This window comes from Protomyctophum parallelum, assembly GCF_964188405.1.
Source record: "Protomyctophum parallelum genome assembly, chromosome: 11".
Taxonomy (NCBI): Eukaryota; Metazoa; Chordata; class Actinopteri; order Myctophiformes; family Myctophidae; genus Protomyctophum; species Protomyctophum parallelum.
In genome coordinates this window covers 18,827,990-18,849,110 of record NC_139707.1, presented here as the reverse complement: position 1 = coordinate 18,849,110, position 21,121 = coordinate 18,827,990, and the positions used below count along the sequence as shown (strand labels likewise).

General features: G+C 40.3%; 1 protein-coding gene across 2 annotated transcripts; it reads left to right on the top strand.

Moving 5' to 3' along the window:
• The first annotated feature begins 8,923 nt into the window (after positions 1-8,923).
• Positions 8,924-20,866, top strand: hnrnpa3 (heterogeneous nuclear ribonucleoprotein A3). Of its 2 annotated transcripts, none has more exons than XM_083777194.1 (11): positions 8,924-9,007; positions 12,027-12,155; positions 12,344-12,490; positions 13,668-13,878; positions 14,592-14,681; positions 14,802-14,870; positions 16,336-16,398; positions 17,467-17,613; positions 17,823-17,951; positions 18,079-18,163; positions 19,590-20,866. In XM_083777194.1, the coding sequence occupies exons 1-10, from the start codon at positions 9,002-9,004 to the stop codon at positions 18,144-18,146; spliced, it is 1,059 nt and encodes a 352-aa protein (XP_083633320.1). In that variant the 5' UTR covers positions 8,924-9,001; the 3' UTR covers positions 18,147-18,163; positions 19,590-20,866. The 2 variants fall into 2 exon arrangements, with proteins under 2 accessions (XP_083633320.1, XP_083633319.1); XM_083777193.1 differs by lacking the exon at positions 19,590-20,866 and adding an exon at positions 18,266-18,945.
• The last annotated feature ends 255 nt before the right edge of the window (positions 20,867-21,121 follow it).

The following is a 21,121-nucleotide window of genomic DNA, read 5'->3' as shown; positions in this document are numbered from 1 at the left end:
CAGCGGGTTTCAATCAGGTCCTTCCGTGCCGTAATCCCAGGTAGAGCTGTTGAAATGCTGAGTCAGTTACTGTTTCATCGATCCATCACGGTGGGCCGGTAGTGGGCAGGTGTAGTACCCCACTCCCTGGAGACGGAGGGAACACCTGCCCTCCACTGCTCGGGACTTCATCATCCCACCGTTCCTTTGTCTGGTTCTGCTGGGAGCTCAACGTCGGGCCGCAGGAAAAAAACTGTGAAAGCAGCACTTTTGTGGTCGTTTGTTGTCTGTACACAAAAATTAGGGGAAAGGAGCGATGGTCCTCCCTCGTCGTCTCCCACACCTGCCCCCCCACCCCACTCACCACCAAGCACCTCCACCATCCCTCTTCTCGCCCAGGATGAAAGGGAACGCACTGAATGGACCGCACACAAGTGCCACAAGGCTGCTTGGCTATAACCACATGGCTCAGGCCGTAAATGGACCACTGACATACGCATTACTACAGTACGACGGTCCCCAAATCCCTATGCCTGGTAAATGAATGCTCTTTTATAGCTACAGTGCAAGATGGCTTTGGAAGTACATAGAGAAGATGCAGGACAATGGTTATTATTATTACATTTGAGTGCAGTGGGCCAAGTGAGGGGGTGAGAGTCAATGTTTCTACTGCTGCAGGCAGTCAATTAGTGCCACAGGGAAACACAGCACTCCTCTGTTTGTGTACACTGTGGAGCTGTAAATAAAGGTTTTTATTACACAGCACTATCTGGTTCTCCTCTCTGGACATCAATAGAAAAATCCATTGAACTCTGTCGTATAGTCACTCCTCCTCCTATTTTTCAATAGAAGCAAGGGTCACGTTGGCTGGTTTGAAAGCTAAATAACGTAGCTCCCTCTTTAGTTCATTTTCACAAATAGCATTTTCTACCTTCTTATATCGTACAGTACACTTGCCATGAATAATAGCATAGTTCTAATATATAACATGGGAAAATGATCACGCAAACTAACGCAAATGACATAAGGCGGCTTATTACTCCCAAATAGCTTTTCGAGGAGGTTGCTGTTATCCGTTCATATTAAGACAACGGAGAAAAACAGCATTCCAGAGCCCATTGTCGACCAGGAGCTCATTAAAATGGCTTTGCTGCAGACTGCTTGACCATATCAATACACAGCATGGAGACCAGCCTGTAGGATGAGTCAATTCAAAAAAATCACATAGAGTGCATTGATTCCCTGTTCACAGAACTCCTTGCCATACATGTATATATGCTTCTGTCTCCCCAAAGATGAGACCTTTGCTTTATGGGCACACTACACTGCAAACTCAGGAGTGTTAATTTAACTCTAACATGGACCGATGGATCCATTTTTACACTCTTACATTAGAGAGAGAGAGAGAGAGAGAGATGCCTTTTTTGTTGCTATTTGGTTGTGCTGTCAGAGTATCTGTGTTAAATTGACAATCTAGAGTGTGTGCGGCGTACATAGGTGAACCGCTTCACTCTGTAGATACATAGCAGAGCAAAAGTATAAATGACCATGGGTGAAGAGACAGACCAAGATTTTCCAAACTTGTCTGCCACACAAGTTATTCATGGCTATTTCATATAAACAACAGAAAGACAAAAATAAAGACATTTTTTTTTGTTTAACAGGTAACAGTAACGGTGCAGGACCTAAACTGAACCTAAATTACTAACTTGGTAAAATAAAAATGCTTTTTATTACTGTGATTATTTTTTACTTTTCAATATTAGAATAAATATTCCATGTAAAACAGCTATATTTACAACATACAATCATATTAGCATTCACATGCATAAATACATTCAATTCATGCATTTCATGCATTTGAGTGCAAACAGGCAGTTCTTGTGGAATATTTCATGCGAGGTAGTAAACACAATGTGTTCATGTGTTCAACGCCATAGCTCTGCTAGAGTAATTGAGTCCATCTCTTTGGTGTTTAGCCTCGGAGGGAGGAACATGCTGAGATGTTTATGAGGCTTGTGAACAAAGCGTGCACAGAGATACGAGTTTCTTGACTGGGTGTTCAAAAGCATTTTTGATCAATAATTAATTTCCTTTACTTAGAGCAAATATTTATGCATCCATATTTCCCATATATAATACACTGGCAGTAGTGTAGCCCTGTTGGGAGGCCATGCATGAATTATGTGTTCCTATTAGACTCTGTAATTATGATATTAAGAATTATAATTGATTCAGCATGGTTCTAAGATTGATTTGAGATTGATTTTTAATTGCTTCATAGTTCTCTTGTAGGCCTACTTAATTATAGAGGAGACATGCAACTGATCTTGATGATTATTGGTCTTTCGGACTTGACAAATTTAGCTGCTGTGCAAGTTAGTGTCTGAGGTAGAATAGGTCTATCTATTGTCAATAGCATTTTGAGCCGTTATGCTTTCAATACATTTCCAAGATATTTGAGGGTGAGACACGTTGCATTGCCTTTGACTGGGAGGAAAGCACATCATTCATGCCTTGTGATGCACTTATGATTATACACTGAAAAGGATGTGTGTCTTGTGATGCAACCAGTTCAGTGGTATCTGGTATGTATGTTTCAGAAAGGCTTTCAGCCACATGTCATACTAGTTGTCATACTACAAAAAACTTCACATAGAGACGCACGCACGCATGCACGCACGCATGCACGCACACACAAACAGAGAGGGTAGAGGGGGAGAGAGGAAGAGAAAGAGAGAAAGGAGAAGTCAAAATAACAAGGCCACACTCTAGCCACCAACTTTAGCTCCTGTAAATTGAATGTGGAATCTATTTATATTTTGTGTGATTTACACCCAGTTTCCTCTATGCAATTGAGCAGGAAACAGATGTTGGGAATTGTTCTTTCCCCAAATTCCTTTGAGAGAGATCCTGGTCAACACTGATGTGTAAGGTTGGCTTTGTACTTGCATGTGGAAAGGTGGTGGACTGTGTCTAAATTGACTCCCTGGTTTCCCAGCTCTGAGTCTCCATTTCCTCACAGTTTCCACTTGCGTACGTCCGTCTGTCCAAGCCCAGGTTATGTCAAGCAGGCGTCCCTCATGGAACCACCTCTACGTTTTCTCAGGACAAGGTCAACCACAACGCCTACTACACAGGCAACATGTGTGAAGTTTCTGACAGAGATAAAGTTCATTGAAATAATTCAGGGACGCATGACAAACGAAAGCAGATCCGATATACATTTCTTCCACTTGGCCTGTTTCAGGCCATGTATAAGCAATACAATAGCAATAATACAGTAATATTAAATACCACTAAAGGAAATACATATTTTTGCCAGTAATGATATGACTAACAAGTTCAAGAATGCAGATGTACCTCCAACAATATTTTAAATAAATACATAATTAGGGATTTGAGATGCTTCTTGTGTGGTCTTGGTGGAAAATGTGTGATACAAGGAGAAAATGATGATTTAGGATGTAGGAAAATTATTTGACATTTACAAGGTGATATGGATTTGAAAATAAAAGGCCCAGATTTTCATGGACAATAGTGCCATCTAGAGGAGATACCAGCCCTTTTGAATAGCAAGTGAATGGCAATGTGCCATTGTCACTGTCATCAACAAAATGTGTATTGGTGCACATCTTTTGTGTGTGTAGGAAGAAAGGTTTTCTATAGATTTGCATCATGTTGCAACTTTAAGATATTTCTTAATGTTGATTCATTCAAGTTTCCAAAGGTTTCAATTAACGGTTTAGGCCCATCTTCATTGCCAAGAATTATGCCAAACACAGCAGTCAGGTTAGATAAGTTAGTCACTGCATACTGTGCTAGTGTGTATAGCCAGATTTGCACAGTATAGCCAAATAAAAGGTCAGTTTCGTGCAAAATCCCTGCAGTAGACACATTGATTGGGCGCCACCTACCGTTCCATCAGTGTGAAACGGATCCGGTTGAGGGGGAGGCGGGGTGGGTGGGGGCTCAGGGTGGAGGCGGTGGCAGTTCTAACCCTGCAGCACTGTATACATTTCAGCAAAACCATGAACCTCAAATATTTTAAATGTGTTCACCTTTACATGATGTGGATTCATTTTTTCCATTTTCAATAGTGCATTCTTTTCAATTATCGCCTGATTTATTTATTTATTTCTTTCTTTTTTAAGGGAAGACTGATCTTTCACTCCAGGGACAATTTAGACCCAGCAGCTTCCCGCTCACAAGGATTTACTGTACATGAAGGTTTTGCTGACAGGGTGATCCTCAATGGTTTGCTCTCAGATATATGGTAAACCATAATTTGGAGGTTTAGAATGGATATAAAACTTGTATTAATTATTTAATTATACCTCTAAGTGCTGCCTTTTAGTCCATACAAGGATGTCATCCTCGTCTGTCTCAGGGGGGATGGTTACATCATTCATTTGCCATTGCCAAAATTACAGTGAATTGTGATTCTAGATCGTTTGTTACAAAGTACATCAGGGCAGAGGAAAGACTAATTAATTAGACTGATTAATGAGGAACATTATTTCATAACTTAAATGTAAGTTTCAACTCTTTAACATAAACTATTTTTGTGACGATGTTCTAACTGAGTTTACATTTAAATTACAGCACTGTCCCACACTGAAGCAAGCTTTTAAGGCTTCCTTCCTTCCTTACTTCCATCCAAAACTGTGAAAATGTATCCTACACTGATGTGATGGTCCAAGCTGAAACTTGAATGTGATGTGGGAAAATAATATTTTAGATTGAACGCAGATTTCCCAAACTATACTAAAGTAGCCCCAGTAGCACACAGAAATGTCCTTAGAGCGTAATGTGTGGGGGATGTGATATATTGTTGTGTCAGGGGGCAGTTATGTTCAAAGACTTCAGGGTGTGATCAACAACCAAACATGTTGTCCAAAGGTTGGGGCAAGGAGATGTATACAGAGCATCCATCAAAGCTACATCTGCGCAAAGCTGATACTGTACACAGTAAAATCCTGCGTGTTCATTTTACTCAGTGTACACAAATGGACCTGAAAGGGTCAAGTTGTTTGTCTCAGCGTTAACGCTGAGGATTTTTTTTCATGCCTGTTCATTTAACTCTGAAAGTTGTCTGTACACTAATTTGGGCACTTAATGGGCAACACTATGATATGTTAAGAAAACATCATAGAGCTGACTTACGTTAGTGCTTGACTTACTTATGATTGGTGTGAAAGATCACAAAACAGCAAAAACACAAGATGTAATTTAAACAACCAAGTTTGTTGTGGCAATTGCAGAGCAATCAAACTCAGAAATATGCAAGTTTGAATTAAAGCCAGATTCTAGAAGGCTTGAATTATTGTTACATGACCACATTATGTGTTGCAGTGCTTGTTTTGTCCTTTCTCGTGTTTATTCCTGAGGCATACTTAGAGGATGAACATGACATTTGGACAAGGTCCCGTACCATCTGCTCCCTTCAAACAGCAATATGCAGGCTTTTGTAGGGACACACATGAAACATTGAGCTTCCCAATGAAAAATGCAAGACATATCCCTGGGCTTCTATTGGCAAATACTACATGTGAGGTTTTCATTTATCCATTCAGTGTCACAGATGTTGTTAAACTATTTCCAAAAGTATTATTTACATAAAATGTCACTGTTGCATGCCAAAATATCCACTTATCTCCAAAACTGGTTCCTAACAGTTTGCTAGTATTCCCCAGGTAAGAGTATGTTTTGAAGCAGAGATAATGTTCATTACATTTTGAAATAAATGCGGTGGAAATATAACTGCTTAAGTCAGTGACATGATTGACAGAGGAAATATGAGTACAATATTTACTCATCTCATCTACTATATTTATCAATCCAACATAATCACAAAAAAGGTCACTAACAGTCCTTTGAATTTTAACTATAGATTGATAATAAATATGCATCGTTAATGGTGTCAGAAAAACATTTAACATTTTTATTAGGGTGATATTTTCTCACATAGCCTACTACTATAAAGGTAATGGCAGACATTGTCTATAAACCATAAAACAGTCATACATTTTTAAGACGCTGGTCAGCTTCAACTGCAGATCATACCGTAAGTTATTAAAGTATACTTAGGAGCCATTATGATGGTGGTGTATTCTTTTGTTAGGTTGGCATTATTATTTTGGACACTTGGTGGCGGGCTTTAGAGTGACCGCACTGGGTGTGTACTGTATTTAGAGCAGGGGTTTTCAACCTTTTCATTTCAAGGCCCATTATTTATTCTGCATTTGAGCCACGGACCATACCACCATTTGATGAGATTTAGCCTCTCAGATCCAGCCAGGACTTAGAATGTTTTGTCGTCATAAGACTGTCCACAATTCCACAATCGACAATCCTATTGATGTGGTACCATTAGGAGAGACAACAGGCATTCATTGATCAAAATAACAATTCTTATTTGATGTTTAAAATAGTTTAACTTTTGATGCATAAAATGTCATTTTACTCACTCAAGAGTTAAAGATCTATATAAGGGTCCATTTGGTTATACCAACTCTCACTGGTGACCAACCAGTGACTTAGAGGTCACAGGTGCAGTGATCAGGACAGGCTAGACACACAGGCAATGGGGGGCACACCGTTCCTACCAGCAGCCAGAGACAGACAGAAAGGACAGATTGATTGCAGCCGTCCATAGTTGCCCTTTGAGAGCAGTTTTGAAGGAGTCAAGGGATTCGCATGTCTTAATGACTGTTACTGGTAGGGCGTTCCACATTTTGGTGGAATAGGAGCGAAATTAATTTAATCCCTTGTTTGTGCTGAATCTGGGTTGCACATGGTTTGTTGAACTCCCTCTGGTGTTGTGGGTGTGGTTTTCGTTGACATTAAGGAAGTATTTAGACAGGTATATGCGTATCTTGGTGGCGTAGCGAATCTTGTGGACCAGACCCATTGCAAGATGCTGTACTCTGTCGTCAACCCTAAGCAATTCCAGCCTGTCAAAGTGGGCAGGGGTGAGGTGGGTTCGGGGAGTGAGGCCAAGTAGTAGCCTGACCAGTTTGTTTTGGGAAGTCTGGAACCTTGTTTTAAGGGCCTTAGAGGTGCTGTGGTACCAGGAGGTGCATGCATAGTCGAAGAAACCTTGTACGAGGGCTCCTGTTAGGGTCTTCAAGGTGTTTTTGTTGACCAGTGAGGAGATCCTGTATAGGAATCTTGTTCTTTGGTTGACTTTTTTTAATTACGTTGGTGGCCATTTTTATCACCGGAAAGATTTACCTCCAGGATGGAACCTACAGTAGGTAGGTAATTTCATTTTATCGTGTGAAAATATTGTCACCCACTCTAACCAAGAAGCCATTTGCCTTGCTGAGATTACTATTTGATCCAAATACAATCCAGTTTTTCCCAGATGTAAAGATAGTTTGTTATCAGTGAGCCAGGTGCCTGGTGCAGATTCTACCGAGTTCAGAGCTGAGGGCCTTTTCAACCTGCAGTTTGTTCCTGTCCGAGACCAGCGGTGCTGAGTCATCTGCGAACAGGAACAAATTGCATGATGAGAATTGCTACACAATTATTGCTGTTATTGCAATTATTAGTACTCAAACTTTATTCAACCATTAAGACGCCTGAGGGCGAGAAGCGCGTGCAGCCGTGCACTGGCCATATATGGAGCGTGTCTTGAGTGTACAGGGTGTGATGAGGTCAGATCAACATATGGAATGTCAGAACAGCTCCATGGTCAGCTTTCCCCATGTATGGGGATTTTGAGTGACGACAAACGCTTAATTCCATAGTTAACTGCGACCTTCGGTCACAATAAATACACCCAAACCAGAACAGCGACTGGAAATTTATATGTTATGTTTCTGTGTGTACTGCATAGGATCACTCTACCATAATAATAATAATAATAATAATAATAATAATAATCTTTATTGTCCCGAAGGATATTTGTCTTCACAATCTGTTCAACAGTTCAACACCCACATCAAAAACAACACAGAGCACATAACACCAAGACAAAAAAAAAACATGAGGTCCCCACTGTGTGCAGAACCATCCTATCGGCTATCCTATCATATCCTATACCTGTGAAGTAACGTACAAAGGAGACTATAGGAACTGGAAGATACTAATTTGCTGTTACAATACTGTAACAGTGACCTTCAAGGCTTCATATTTGAACGCACAATGGTCCAAAGAACGTTAAATATTGTTTGATTTTGATTTTGTTATTCCTCCTGAATCCTCCAAATCATAACATGATCCTAAAATGTGACAAAGCAATGCATAACATAATGCATTACAACATATGTTGTAACGTTATAATATGTACATAGGCTACATGTTATATTAATACATGATTAAATGTTATATTTAATGTATATTAAATATTAAATGTTCTACTGTCCAGGACGTTTGGTAGTTACATCAGCCATTCAGTATCCCTTTGAAATGGAAAAATATATAGTCATTAGAGAGATAAGCAAAGAGTTATGGCATGGATTATGAATACATGATGATACCATACAATATAATTTACTTAGAGGTTGTGTAGGCATATATGTACATTATATTCTTCCATTCCTTGTTAATGAATTAGGCTAGCTGCATGTAGGCCTATACAGTGTACATCAACATGATATATTATTGCTTACTTGCTGATATTATTTTCAACCAGTAGATGACGCAAACTATCCCTTTCGACATCGTGTGTTTCGTGTGTGTGTGTGTGTGTGTGTGTGTGTGTGTGTGTGTGTGTGTGTGTGTGTGTGTGTGTGTGTGTGTGTGTGTGTGTGTGTGTGTGTGTGTGTGTGTGTGTGTGTGTGTGTGTGTGTGTGTGTGTGTGTGTGTGTGTTTTCTCAATGTTTATTTCTTAGAAGACCCTCTTGGGTCTGATGTTGTATTATCTGTAGACTTCTTTGATTGTACTGTATTCAGTGTATTGTTAATAAAGATTTGTGTGAGGGGGGGGGGATCCGTCGTTGTAGTGTCACGTGCTCACGTCACGTGATGGATTGGATTGTGTTCTGTGCCTGTGGACGAGTGGAGATTCTGCGAAATGGAGGTGATGTAGTCACGTATATTGTAACGTGAATGTTTATATTTTCAACGTAGTAACTGTAATAATGTAGTAATTACCGTTAAAGACTGAATTACTGTGACCTGAAATACGCACAGAAATATCTGTTATTGCAGAATGCACGAGTTGCAGCTTGGTCAACGTTATGATTATTTCGACGGCCTGGTATAGCAGAGATATTATAACTATGAGTAAAGCTATAGCTATAACATTGGCACCTACAGCCGCGTCACCGTGGTTTTGGTTGAATTTGAATTAAATGCATGAAATAAAGTATACTTATTCAGCTTGTGTTGGCATGCAGGTCCAGTGGTGGGTTTTCTGTGTCAGTCAGCTGTCTGTCAACCATTCAGCGGCTAGGCTAACCGGCTTGCCGCCGCCTCAGCACAGCCCTAGCGGTCCCTAGAATGGCCGCTGTGCAGCCCTTTGACACACATTATTGACATTTCTTAATTCATAATTATATTCCATAATATACACAGCCATGACCCATGACCTCCCATGTAGTAGACAGCGCAGACACGTCTAACTAATTGCTACGACGACTTTCAGCCCTCTCTAGTGTCACAATCATACACATACAGTAGGCCTATAAGGTTCTGGCTGAAAACTAGTTAAAAAAAAATCACCACTTTCCCACGAGTTTCAAACAGACCACACTGGTTAGCACATACGACAGTATGGGGCCAGTATGGGTCCATTTGGTTGTGTTGTAGTAGTGTAGTGTAGTGTAGTAGTAATGATGACACCAGGGCATGACCCTAGATTTATGGGAATGACACCTGTCGATTGTTTCGCCCAGGTGTGTGTGGTTTATATACCTATATCCATAGTACTATGATCCCTAGCCATGGCTCTGCCTCTGTCCCTACCTAGCCCTCCAAGCAGAACCCAAATGCTACTGAAGTTTCTGACATTTGGACGACTCAGATAGCATTGGGTCCTGTTGCACGTTGTCCATGCCACCTGTTTAAAACATTTACTCCATGTTTACCGGCTCCCCACGCTCTTTGACGATATTCTTCAGTGTGAGGCTTTCTGAATATGTAAAGTATAAGTACCCATACATGCCGCTGCGAATATCTCCTGTGGCGCGGAAGCCGTTAAGTATTTTTAATATATGTTTGCCCGATTTGGAAGCTTGTTTATAAACCTTGTTTATTGACACCTCATTGTACCGCCTATCTGGCTAGCTAGTGGTGCTATAGCTATGACACAGCAGATCAGAGGCAGGGACGTAGCCTCACAAGCCAACCGCACACCGGGAGGCGGTACAATAAACGGTAAACAAACAAGAAGAAATAAAGCGACCAAATCGGTCAAACAAAGATTAAAAATACTTAACGGCTTCCGCGCCACAGGAGATATTCGCAGCGGGATGTATAGCTACTTAAAGTTACCGAATTCAGAATAACTCAAGGAAAATAATCCCGTCAGATGGCGCAGATCCTATTTTAGAGAGAATCTTCACTTCCGCGTATCGGAATTTCCATACGAAAATATAGTTCTGATAAGGGACCCAACGTAAAACTCATCAAAATGTCAGAAAAGTTTTATGTAGGGTCCCGAGAGGGGCTAGTCCCTACCTAACCTTAACCTCACAAAAACGGTCACCTCTATAAGTGGCCATGCACCACGTGAGCTTCTAGATTTGCTATTTTTGCTGTACTAAAAAAAATAAAAAAGCGACATTTCCTCCCAAATCGATTATATTTTTTATTAAAATTGATTATCTTTTATAATCAATTAAATTAATTCTGTTTCACCCCTAAAATGTATACATTTTCCAAATGTCTGGGACAAGCACTGTGTTCAGTAGTAGCTTTGTGGTTAGCCCCTTTCGGCACCCTCTGTTACCTTTTCTGAATTTTGGACGCGGTACCCTAGGGTCCCTGATAGCTTATTCCACTCCATAGGACGCAGATTTACACACTCTCTTCACGGAGAGCCGTGGCGCCGATTGAGTGTTGGTGAGATGTTTCAAAGATCCATAGGAGACAACGGAAACGTGTGCGAAACAGCATTACGTTTTTTTAATCGTTTTTTGAAATGTTGCTTCGCTGAACTTCTCTCTCGTCTCTCTTCCTTGACTTCCTTATTGACTTCCCATTGTACCGCCTCCCGAGCGGCGACTGGCTAGCTGCGTGTCCCTACGTCACTGCCTCGCACCGACCACCCTGCCCTGGTGCGGGAGGCGGTACAAGGGGAAGTCAATAAGGAAGTCAAGGAAGAGAGAGGAGAGAGAAGTTCAACGAAGCAAATTTTAAAAAAAAAGATAAAAAATACTTAATGGCATCAGCGGTTAATGCAGTTTCGCACACGTTTACGTTGTGTTATGCATCTTTGAAACATCTCACCAACACTCAAGCAGCACCGCGGCTCTCCGTGAACAGAGAGTGGGTAAATCTGCGTCCTATAAAGAGTGGAATAAGCTATCAGGGACCCTAGGGTACCGTACGTCCAAAATTCAGATAAGGTAACCGAGGGTTCTGAAAGGGGCTACATTGTGGTCAGCGTTGCCCTCACTCACTGTGAGCTTGTAGATCGGCTATTTCCGGCAAGCAACATCTGCCTATGATGGATAAGAATTAAGCATCTCTCGTGCAGTGGTCAACTACAAATTGATATTTAGGTCAAGTGTTTAACCAATTAATCCCTGTTTAGCGACAATATTAATGGGCAATGTTGAAAGTGGTTAATAGATCGGAGAGAAATAATTTATAGGTTTGATTGATTGATTGATTGTTTTAAGTATTTATTAACAGATTGGAGAATTACAGTACATTTCAAGCACAACTCAATACAAAATTGTTCACTGTGGAGTCTGGACGATACGACACCATGAAGCATTACACTTGTTTACAATAGGGTCCACCATGTTCAATTCATCGTAACGCATCGTAATTCAAGTAGCCTATTTGTGTAATGCGCTTGAAGCAAAGTATGAAGGACATATTTTCTAACTCACCATCAAAAAAGTTGTTTTCTCGTTTTCTTTCTGCAGGGCCGTGAACGTGAATGCAAAGAACCTGAACAGCTGAGGAAGCTGTTTATCGGAGGCCTGAGTTTTGAAACGACAGAGGAGAGTTTAAGGGCCCACTTTGAACAATGGGGGACACTCACAGACTGTGTGGTATGTGTGGTGTTGTTTCTAGATGGAAAAAACAAACACACTTTGTTGTACGATGCTGTTGTGTGCCAAAACAAACATTTCTCAAAAGATGAATGGAAAAAACTATTCTGAAAAATTATAATTGCGTAAATGCGTAATATTGTGAGAAGCCCACCTACTCCTGTAACCGAGCATTCTGGTGTTTTCAGGTGATGCGAGATCCCAACAACAAGCGTTCAAGAGGGTTTGGCTTTGTCACATACTCCGCTGTACCGGAAGTGGACGAGGCCATGCTTGCAAGACCTCATAAGGTGGATGGCCGTGTAGTTGAACCCAAGAGGGCTGTATCCAGAGAGGTAAACATGGTGAAATTAATATTATTAAATGGAAACATTACACAGTTTTTAAACCTAAAGAAAAAAAAATCTGATGTGAGGATATCAATGATATGGTGTGGTAAGAAGACATACTGTACCATGGCTTCTGTGTATTTCTCTCCTCGCTAAATGTTGACATTGAGAAATGATGATGCCAAGCGCATTTTGCGTCATCAGGGGGCATACATTCCATACGCTCGATGACACTTAAAGGGACACTTCACCCTTTTTGCAAAATAATAATATGTTAATGATGTTTAGAAGAACACTTTCCTGGGGGTCTTTATGTGTGTAATATGTGGTTTTTAGATATTTTAGATTTTAGCAGTGAGCCCAGTGTCTTTGATATCATCGACACTGGGCTTACTTACTTCCTGGACTACATGTTGTCTCAGTAAGACAGCCCTCACCCTATCCACAAGGAGGAGCAGTGCACCAAAGCATTCTGGGAATTATAGTCCAGGATGGAAGTGAGCCCAGTGTCGATGACATCAGAGACTCTGGGCTCACTGCTAAAATTTAAAATATCTAAAACCACATATTACACACATAAAGACCCCCAGGAAAGTGTTCTAAATCTTCTAAACGTCATTAACACATATGTTTTTGCAAAAAGGGTGAAGTTTCCCTTTAAGTTGAATGTCAGAGCAGGGCCAGGGGTTTTCTATTGGTGGTCCATGGACCACTGGTGGTCCGTAAAGGTATTGGATGTGGTCTTCACCCACCACCACACCTGGTCCCCAGGTTGATTTGATGCCTTGGTGATAATACAGACCCCCACAAGATGTAACTGTTTTTAGATCGTTTTGCTTTGTAATTCACATGTATACCTTTTTGTTTTTGTCTTTTCCTGATCTGATGTATTGTGATGTTTTTCTATATGATATTGTATTACTTGACGACACTGAAAATTAGTTTAATTGCTCAGTGTAATTTCGAGAATAAACAAAACTTGAATGAATGAATGATTCTCATTCAGGGTGGTGGTCCTGGTTCACAATCAATCAAAAACTCCTGTCCTAGGGAAATACATAGAAGACAATATGGGTATTTTATATATGGGTAATTTTATATAATTACAATTATATCAGAACAAAGGAATTTTGATTGAAACACAGTCTGTGCTGTGCTGCTCATTATGCCTGTTTTGTCTCAGGACTCCTCGAAGCCAGGCGCCCATCTGACAGTGAAGAAGATTTTTGTGGGTGGTATAAAGGAAGACACAGAGGAGTATCACATAAGAGACTACTTTGAGTCGTATGGAGGGATTGACTGCATTGACATCATGGAGGAACGATCCACCGGAAAAAAGAGAGGGTTTGCTTTCGTCACATTTGACGACCACGACACAGTGGACAAAATTGTTGGTATGTCATTCTTTATTGGCTCACTCACTCCCGACAGCGCCTTTTGACGCCTTTTTGTGTATGTACCCTATTGCCGATGAAGCCTTATCACGCCTTTTTTAATATCAATTGATTACGGTAATCAACTGCGTCCAGTTTCCCCATGTAACACTACCATTTAGATCCGTTGAAAAATGAAATGAAAAATTCGCTGGCTTATGCTTGCTGTGGTTCACAGCAACTTAAAACGTAAATATCTCGGAATCACTTTTCAGACCAAAAGAAAAAGCTTTGTTTGCTTCTGGTGTATCTAAACAATAGTATTTCGCTTACCAAAAGTATGTTTGGGGTGGATTAAATGACAATCGCGGGACATGTTAAATAGCGGATTTTACTTCCTGACTCAGCGGTTTCCGGCCAACAAGGCGGGGTACCGCTCATTGACAATGAATGCATGGCAACGAGAACCCTCCACCAGATGGCGCCATGGCGCTGGGTGAGTTAATAAAGGGAAACTTTGCTGATCATCTGGCAAATTGAATGTAGCCTGATGACTTGAACAACATCATAATTTCTTGGAGAAATGCACAAAAGATTTTCTGCCCAAGACTACTGATCTAACATTACAACAATGGGGTTTAGGATGAAAATCTTCAGTTTCCATTTTAGTTCATAGCCATGCTGGTGGTGATTAAACATTGTAAATCTAAATTGTTAACATTGTTTGTCACCAGCCCAGAAATATCACACAATCAACTCCCACAACTGCGAGGTGAGGAAAGCACTCTCGAAACAGGAAATGATGGCTGTGTCCAACCAAAGGAGTAAGCAGTCGATTTTAAGTTAACTTTATAGCTATTTAGCTATATATATATTCTATGTATATTCTAAATCAGTGCCTCTCAAAGTTCCACTTTTAAATATTATTTTCCTCTATACTTCAGACAGTGGTGGAGGAGGTGGAAATTTCATGGGCAGAGGTGGCAATTATGGAGGTGGCAACTTTGGCCGAGGTGAGTACAATTTAAAGGACAACTTTCGGTTTTGTTCAACCAAGGTTCATGTTTTAGGTTGTTATTAGAAAAAGTAAAAGATTAGTGGGTTTTTTTCTCTTTCATTTGCTGATTTCTTTCGTTTTAGCGATTTTAGCTATTTTTGACAGGGGGCGGGGGCATTCGAACATGGGGCTAAATACATATTTGTTTACAACGTTTTACGGATTTTTTATTATTATTATGTACTATATAGTTCTACTAGACGCCACGAAATTACATATGGCCACACAAGATCACAGGATCTACTGAATGTGAAGGGGGGTACTAGGGGGGTGCCATACTGTGTGTCATAGGCTCAATATGTCCGTTTTTCACCTCCCCCTTCACATTTAATAGATCCCGTGATCGTTTGTGGCCCGATGTAATTTTATGGGGTCTAGTAGGACTATAGTAAATAATACAAAAGTTGAATGGGATATCAATAATATAGTTGAATGGGATAATATCATGTCTGATTTAAAAGCGGTCTGAACAGAAGTGTTTTAAAGTGAAATACCGCTTTATTTATGTACTTAGATCCATGGTAGTTTTCAGATTAAAACAACAGGTCAAAGCTTTAAAGTTGCAATCCAGACCTTTTTTAAGTGTGAATAAAACGTTATATTGAGCAAACTGAACAGTATATTTGAACTCTCCCTACTCTTCTATTAACTGTTTCAATCACTTTTATCTCCAATTCCTTGTCGCAGATGGCATTTCTTGCCAGCGCTTTAATCCCCCCTATCAGGTTTTATCTGCACTGATCGGTAGACAGGAAGTCGATGCGACAACACACACACTAGTACGACGTTAGTCTCGCGTTACCAGACTGTTGCCTCTCACAATTTCCAAATGCTTCATCATACAGTATGGGCCAACGGAAGAGCTATCATGCGTAAGCGATAAAGCGGAAGTGGAGCCTCCTCGCCACTTCCGTTTCGTCTTTACAGTCGCGATTTCTCTACATAATTGTCTCAGCTATTGGTCGATCTACCGCACAGGAAACATTTTGACGACGCATGCGCACTGGCGCACCTGTTGTGTGCCCCCCTGTGGAATGTATTAAGAAATGTAGAGTGTTCAGGTAGGAACAACTTTCAGGCAATGAACAAGTATCATTGCCTGAAACCATGCTTTCTAGTTTCCACACAACGGAAAGCCTGGTTCTCGTTTCGACCAGTGTGATCTGATCTAGAGACAATTTTCCGTATCCGGTAATTTGCACACACATACATGCACACACACACACCGTTTTCCGTATCTGCTTTAGACCCAGACCGGATCAGCAACCTACAAAGCGAATTGATCCCACTCTACCCATGATTAAGTGGGCATTCCCACTCATCATAGCTCATTGGTAGACATTTCGGGAATCCCTGGAAGGACATGAATCCTATGGATTGCAGCTTTAACACATGATGAACCGCAAACCTTTGTTTTCCAGGTGGGTATGGTGGTGGGCGAGGTGGTTATGGAGGTGATGGTTATGATGGCTACAGTGGCAACGGTGAGTTGTTGTTGTTGTTTTACCACTTTTATAATCAAAGGCTAGATCAGACATCAAATAAAATAAAACTAAATAATTTACCACTTTGCGTTATTTTTGTTAGCTTGTACAATTTAGCTTTTTTATATATATATTTGATTGGCTTTTCTGCCTTTAATGATAAGATATAGTGGAGATAGAGACAGGAAACGGGGAGAGAGACACTGGGAATGACACGCAGCAAAGGTCGGCGAGATCGGGACTCGAACCCGCGACACGCTGTCAGGCATGCGCCTATATGTGGTTCTATATGCGCCTGGTGATAGGCCAGCGGGCATCCCCATTTTAGCTAAGATATATTTTTGGGCCTTTATTGATAGGTTGAAAGTAGATTGACAGGAAATGGGGAAATGGGGGGGAAGACATGCAGCAAAGGCCGTCAGGCTGGCTCGGCAGCCTACTGTAGGTGCCCAGATGGTTGAGCTAACCGTCCGGGCCAATTTTGCATTTTCTAATCTATTCCTGCATCGTTTATCCTATGAATGTTTAGTTTCCGTATCATAGGATAGCTCACCCACAAAATTACTTTTTTTTCTTCCAATTACTCACCCCATAAAGCCTTGAATTCATGGAGATTGCTTTTGTTTTTGTCGCATTCCTGATCCAATATGCCAATATTTAATGAATTGAAGTAAATAGGAGGTTAAGCTTAAAAAGAGCAGTACTGCATTTTAAATCATTTGGTTATATGACAGTAGGGGTCCATACTGGATTACACCGAGTTGTTTTGGAGTTTACTTTATACATGATTTTAATATAGTTTTGCCATGGCCTTCTATTAACAAATGATTAAATATTGGAATGCTGGATCAGTGTAATCTCTAAAAACAGATTCTGAAGGAAAGTGAACGGGCCGACATCCAGTCTCTCTCTACACAGGGAATCGGGTGCTGCCCCAGAGGCAAATTCAAAGGAAAGGATTTATTATAAAAAAATGTTATGCCGATGGGTTCTGAGATTGCAGGAATGTGACAAAAACATAAAAATGATTGTGAGTGAACTATACCTTAATGATGTTGGTATGTCTAGACGGGAACTATGGTGGAGGTGGAGGTTACGGAGGAGGTCGTGGGGGCTACGGAGGTGGCGGTGGTGGTCCAGGATATGGGAACCAAGGTGGAGGATTTGGTGGTGGTGGAGGCAGTGGCTACAACGACTACAATGATGGAGGTCGCGGTAATGCTTGATTAATTTATGTGTTTTGCTGTAATAAAATAGTTGAATGTGATGTCTAGGATCAGATTTCTATACCTGGCAGAAGAAGTTTGACGCGTGATCTAGCAGATCTACAAGCTCATAGCGCGCCACCGAGTGGCGCGCTATGAGCTTGTAGGTCTGCTATGAAATGGTACACTGCCAGGAAATCTAATGCTTGTGCCTTATAGGGAGCTTTGGCGGTGGAGGAGGGGGTGGAAATTACAATGATTTTGGGAACTACAGCAGTCAGCAGTCCAATTATGGCCCCATGAAGGGAAGCAACTTTGGTGGCAGAAGCTCGGATGGACCCTACGGAGGTGCGTTTTGTATGCTGATCTCTGGATGTCATGATGAATGCTAGAAAATTGCAGGTCTGCTACTGTGTGAATGATTTTTATAATAGTTAAAAAGAGTGATGAGTGTCATTTTCTGTCTGTAAAACAGGCGGCTATGGCTCTGGTGGCGGAAGTGGAGGAGGAGGAGGTAGCAGTTACGGCTCACGGCGATATTAAATTTGTGATGTTTTTTGGTAAGTTCAGTTCTCCTTCACATTAATCTTAGTGGCACAGTACAGTGTGAGCACATAAAAGTGTAGAATAACTATTTGTTCTATCCTGTATCCATTCAACAGGCTTCAGTTCTTAGGAGAGGCGAGGAGGTGAGCAGAGGAGTTGTCAGGAAAGCTGCAGGTTACTTTGAGGCAGTCGTCTGAAAGCATTTTTAGAGGAACAAGTCAGACATGTAAATGCAGCTAAATGGGAGATGTTAATGAAAAAAAAGGACTGTACACATAAGTGTAGATGTTGCCCTTATTTGTGGTAGATGTTTTGCTACTTAAATATCTCTTCCTTTTGTGCTTCTGAAGTGTGTGTATTGTGCCTATGGTATCAGGTAAAAGAGAAACGTATTTAAAAAAAAACCTTCAAAAACCTTTGTCTGCGATCAACATCGTTAAAAATAATAACATTAATTTCAGATTTTTTATTATTTTTATTTATTTATAGTACAAAATCATCATTAATGGAATAGGCCCTACATTAGTGGAGCTAGAATGATCCATCAGATTATCAATTTTTATTTCAAGACGTTATGATCGCTGAATTGCAAGTGTCAAGTGTATTTTGATTTTGTATTTGAAGCATAGTATGCATTTCTTTAATAGAGTTAGTGTTAACAAATATACCCACCAAGCAGTCTGAACTAGAATTAAGGGAATGTTTCAATCTACATGTAAACAGCAAACAGAATTGTAGATTGTTCAAGCATTTTGAGGAGTAGAAAAAGACCGAATAAAGTTGTATAGTAAAGTGCCATGAGGTTCAGTGCATCATTGGTTCAGAAAATCAAAACAGACAAAACAAAACATGTTAATTGTTTTGTTGCCTGCTCGTTGTTACGATGAAGATTAGCAAATCAGCTCCTCCAGAACAATTTTGGATTACATTTTAAAGATTTGTTTTTTACCTGGCTCAAAACGAGGGAGTTTTGGGTAGACCTAGGGCAAGGGCCCACACACCACCTATGCCAGTGTTGAGCGAGTAGGATTATGACAGCTACCAGCTCCAGCAGTTGTGCCCTCAGCGTCGATAGTGTGGAAGATTGCAGATGACTGTCAGACAGGACCTCTTCAGCCCCAGCACAGTGGACCAGTCAGCATATTCTTGAGAGAGAACAGAGGAGGGAGCACCAAGCACATCGGCCGTGGAAGAAAGCTTGCAGTGTCATACCTGGTAGTGAGCATCAAACTTTTTTTTTCAAGGCTAGCTAAACCTTCGCTGCTAGCGAAGAAAGACTAGTTCCTGGACATATTGGAGATCCCGTTGAGTCAGAGATACTGCAGTTAACCCACAAATACTAGATGTCAGACGTAACAGGAGAGAAGGGAGTGAGTATTTTCACAAAAGATTCTTAAGAAGATGGAGCAGGTAAGAGTAACCACTTTGTTTGATTTGCAGATTGGGAAAGAGGCATTCTCTTCTTGCTGAAAATCTGTTAAGACCTGATAACATGGAAGTTTCTGGATGGGTAAGACTTTGTTTTTCAACATACTTTACAGGCTGCTCAGATTTTAGCCCTCCACTGTGCATGGAGGAGATGTGATCTTTTCAAGTAGGGATGTTCTTTAAAGCTAGACTGAGCAGAATGATTTGCTGTATGTTCTTTTTGATTGATTGATTGATTTATTAACAGTTTGCAGAATTACAGTACAATTCAAGTACAAGTCAATACAAAAACTGTTAACTGTGAGTGGATGACACCATAAAGCATTACACTTGTTTACAATAGAGCCCACCAATTTCAATTCATCAAAACATTTAGAGACGTACGTTTGGTGGGTATCTGAAATAAAAGTGACTTGATGAAAACACTACTGGCTTCCCATATCTTATGGAAAACGTACAGATAAAAGCTTCCAGGATAGGAAATGACATGATATGATATGTTGGGTGGAAAAAAACAATCCCTTCCCAATATCGTCATCAGCAACAACCTGCCCTAGAAGTTAGAATATTTATGTTCCTTATCTACCTCCATATCATGTTTAATTTGGAATAAAATAGTTAATTAATTTACCAAAGACTAGTTTACAAAAACGTTTTCCTGAGATTTATTTATGAGTGGGAACCCTGCACTATTGCTAAATAATCTAAGGTAGTTAATAGTGGTGTGTATTTTTTAATTAGTTCTTTATCAACCCATTTAAACCGGGAAAGCATCAGTGTCAACGACTTTAACCATATTTTATTCTTAGGCTATTCAAAAATGGCAGATCTACAAGATCTTATAGATTTGCTATTTTTGAAGAAAAAAAAATCCCTGGAACATAACATTTGAGATGGGGGGATATATGTTCTCAATCTCAATAGCATCAAATACATATTGTGGGTGGTCCTTGACATGGAAAAGGTTTGAGCACCATTGATATAGAAACAAGTTTTAAAAAGACTAAAACTGTTAGGAAGCGGCTTCAGGTCTAAATGTGTTAAATATGTACAGTAGTGTAAATATTTATTTTTGCCATGTTTTATATAGATTTGACCAGATTTGTATATTTTGTTGAGACATCCCAGGACATAATGAGAACAGCAAAAATAACTGTGGTGCTGTTTAATTTGCTGTAGGATAGTATTTCTATAGGAGAAATGAAGCTTTGGCTCCAGACTTGTTTGCGTGAACTCCTTTTAAACAGAAAATGATTGCGTATAAATTGCTGGTGTTCTTAAATAAAACGTATCCCACAAAGCGAGTGGTTCATTTCTTATGGAAAGCTACTTGTAGATGTTTTTTAAAAGGGCATATTGTAGGTTCATCAACTGTATGCCAAATGTTATTGGATTAGGAGGATTATATTTAACTAAAGTACTACACATTCGTTTTCTTTCGATGAAAAGAAACAAAGTTTCATTTTTTTAAATTACTTGGAACACCAGGTATTATACAAGTCCTCATGCTTTGCTGTTTACCTCAACTTCTTTTTGGTTTGAGA

What these genes read in the sequence shown, in the direction of transcription:
- hnrnpa3 (XM_083777194.1), top strand. An exon ending in GGCTGTGTCCAACCAAAGGA is followed by an intron (nt 14,682 to 14,801) that starts GTAAGCAGTCGA and finishes TCTATACTTCAG; the next exon opens with ACAGTGGTGGAGGAGGTGGA. An exon ending in CTACAATGATGGAGGTCGCG is followed by an intron (nt 17,614 to 17,822) that starts GTAATGCTTGAT and finishes TGTGCCTTATAG; the next exon opens with GGAGCTTTGGCGGTGGAGGA.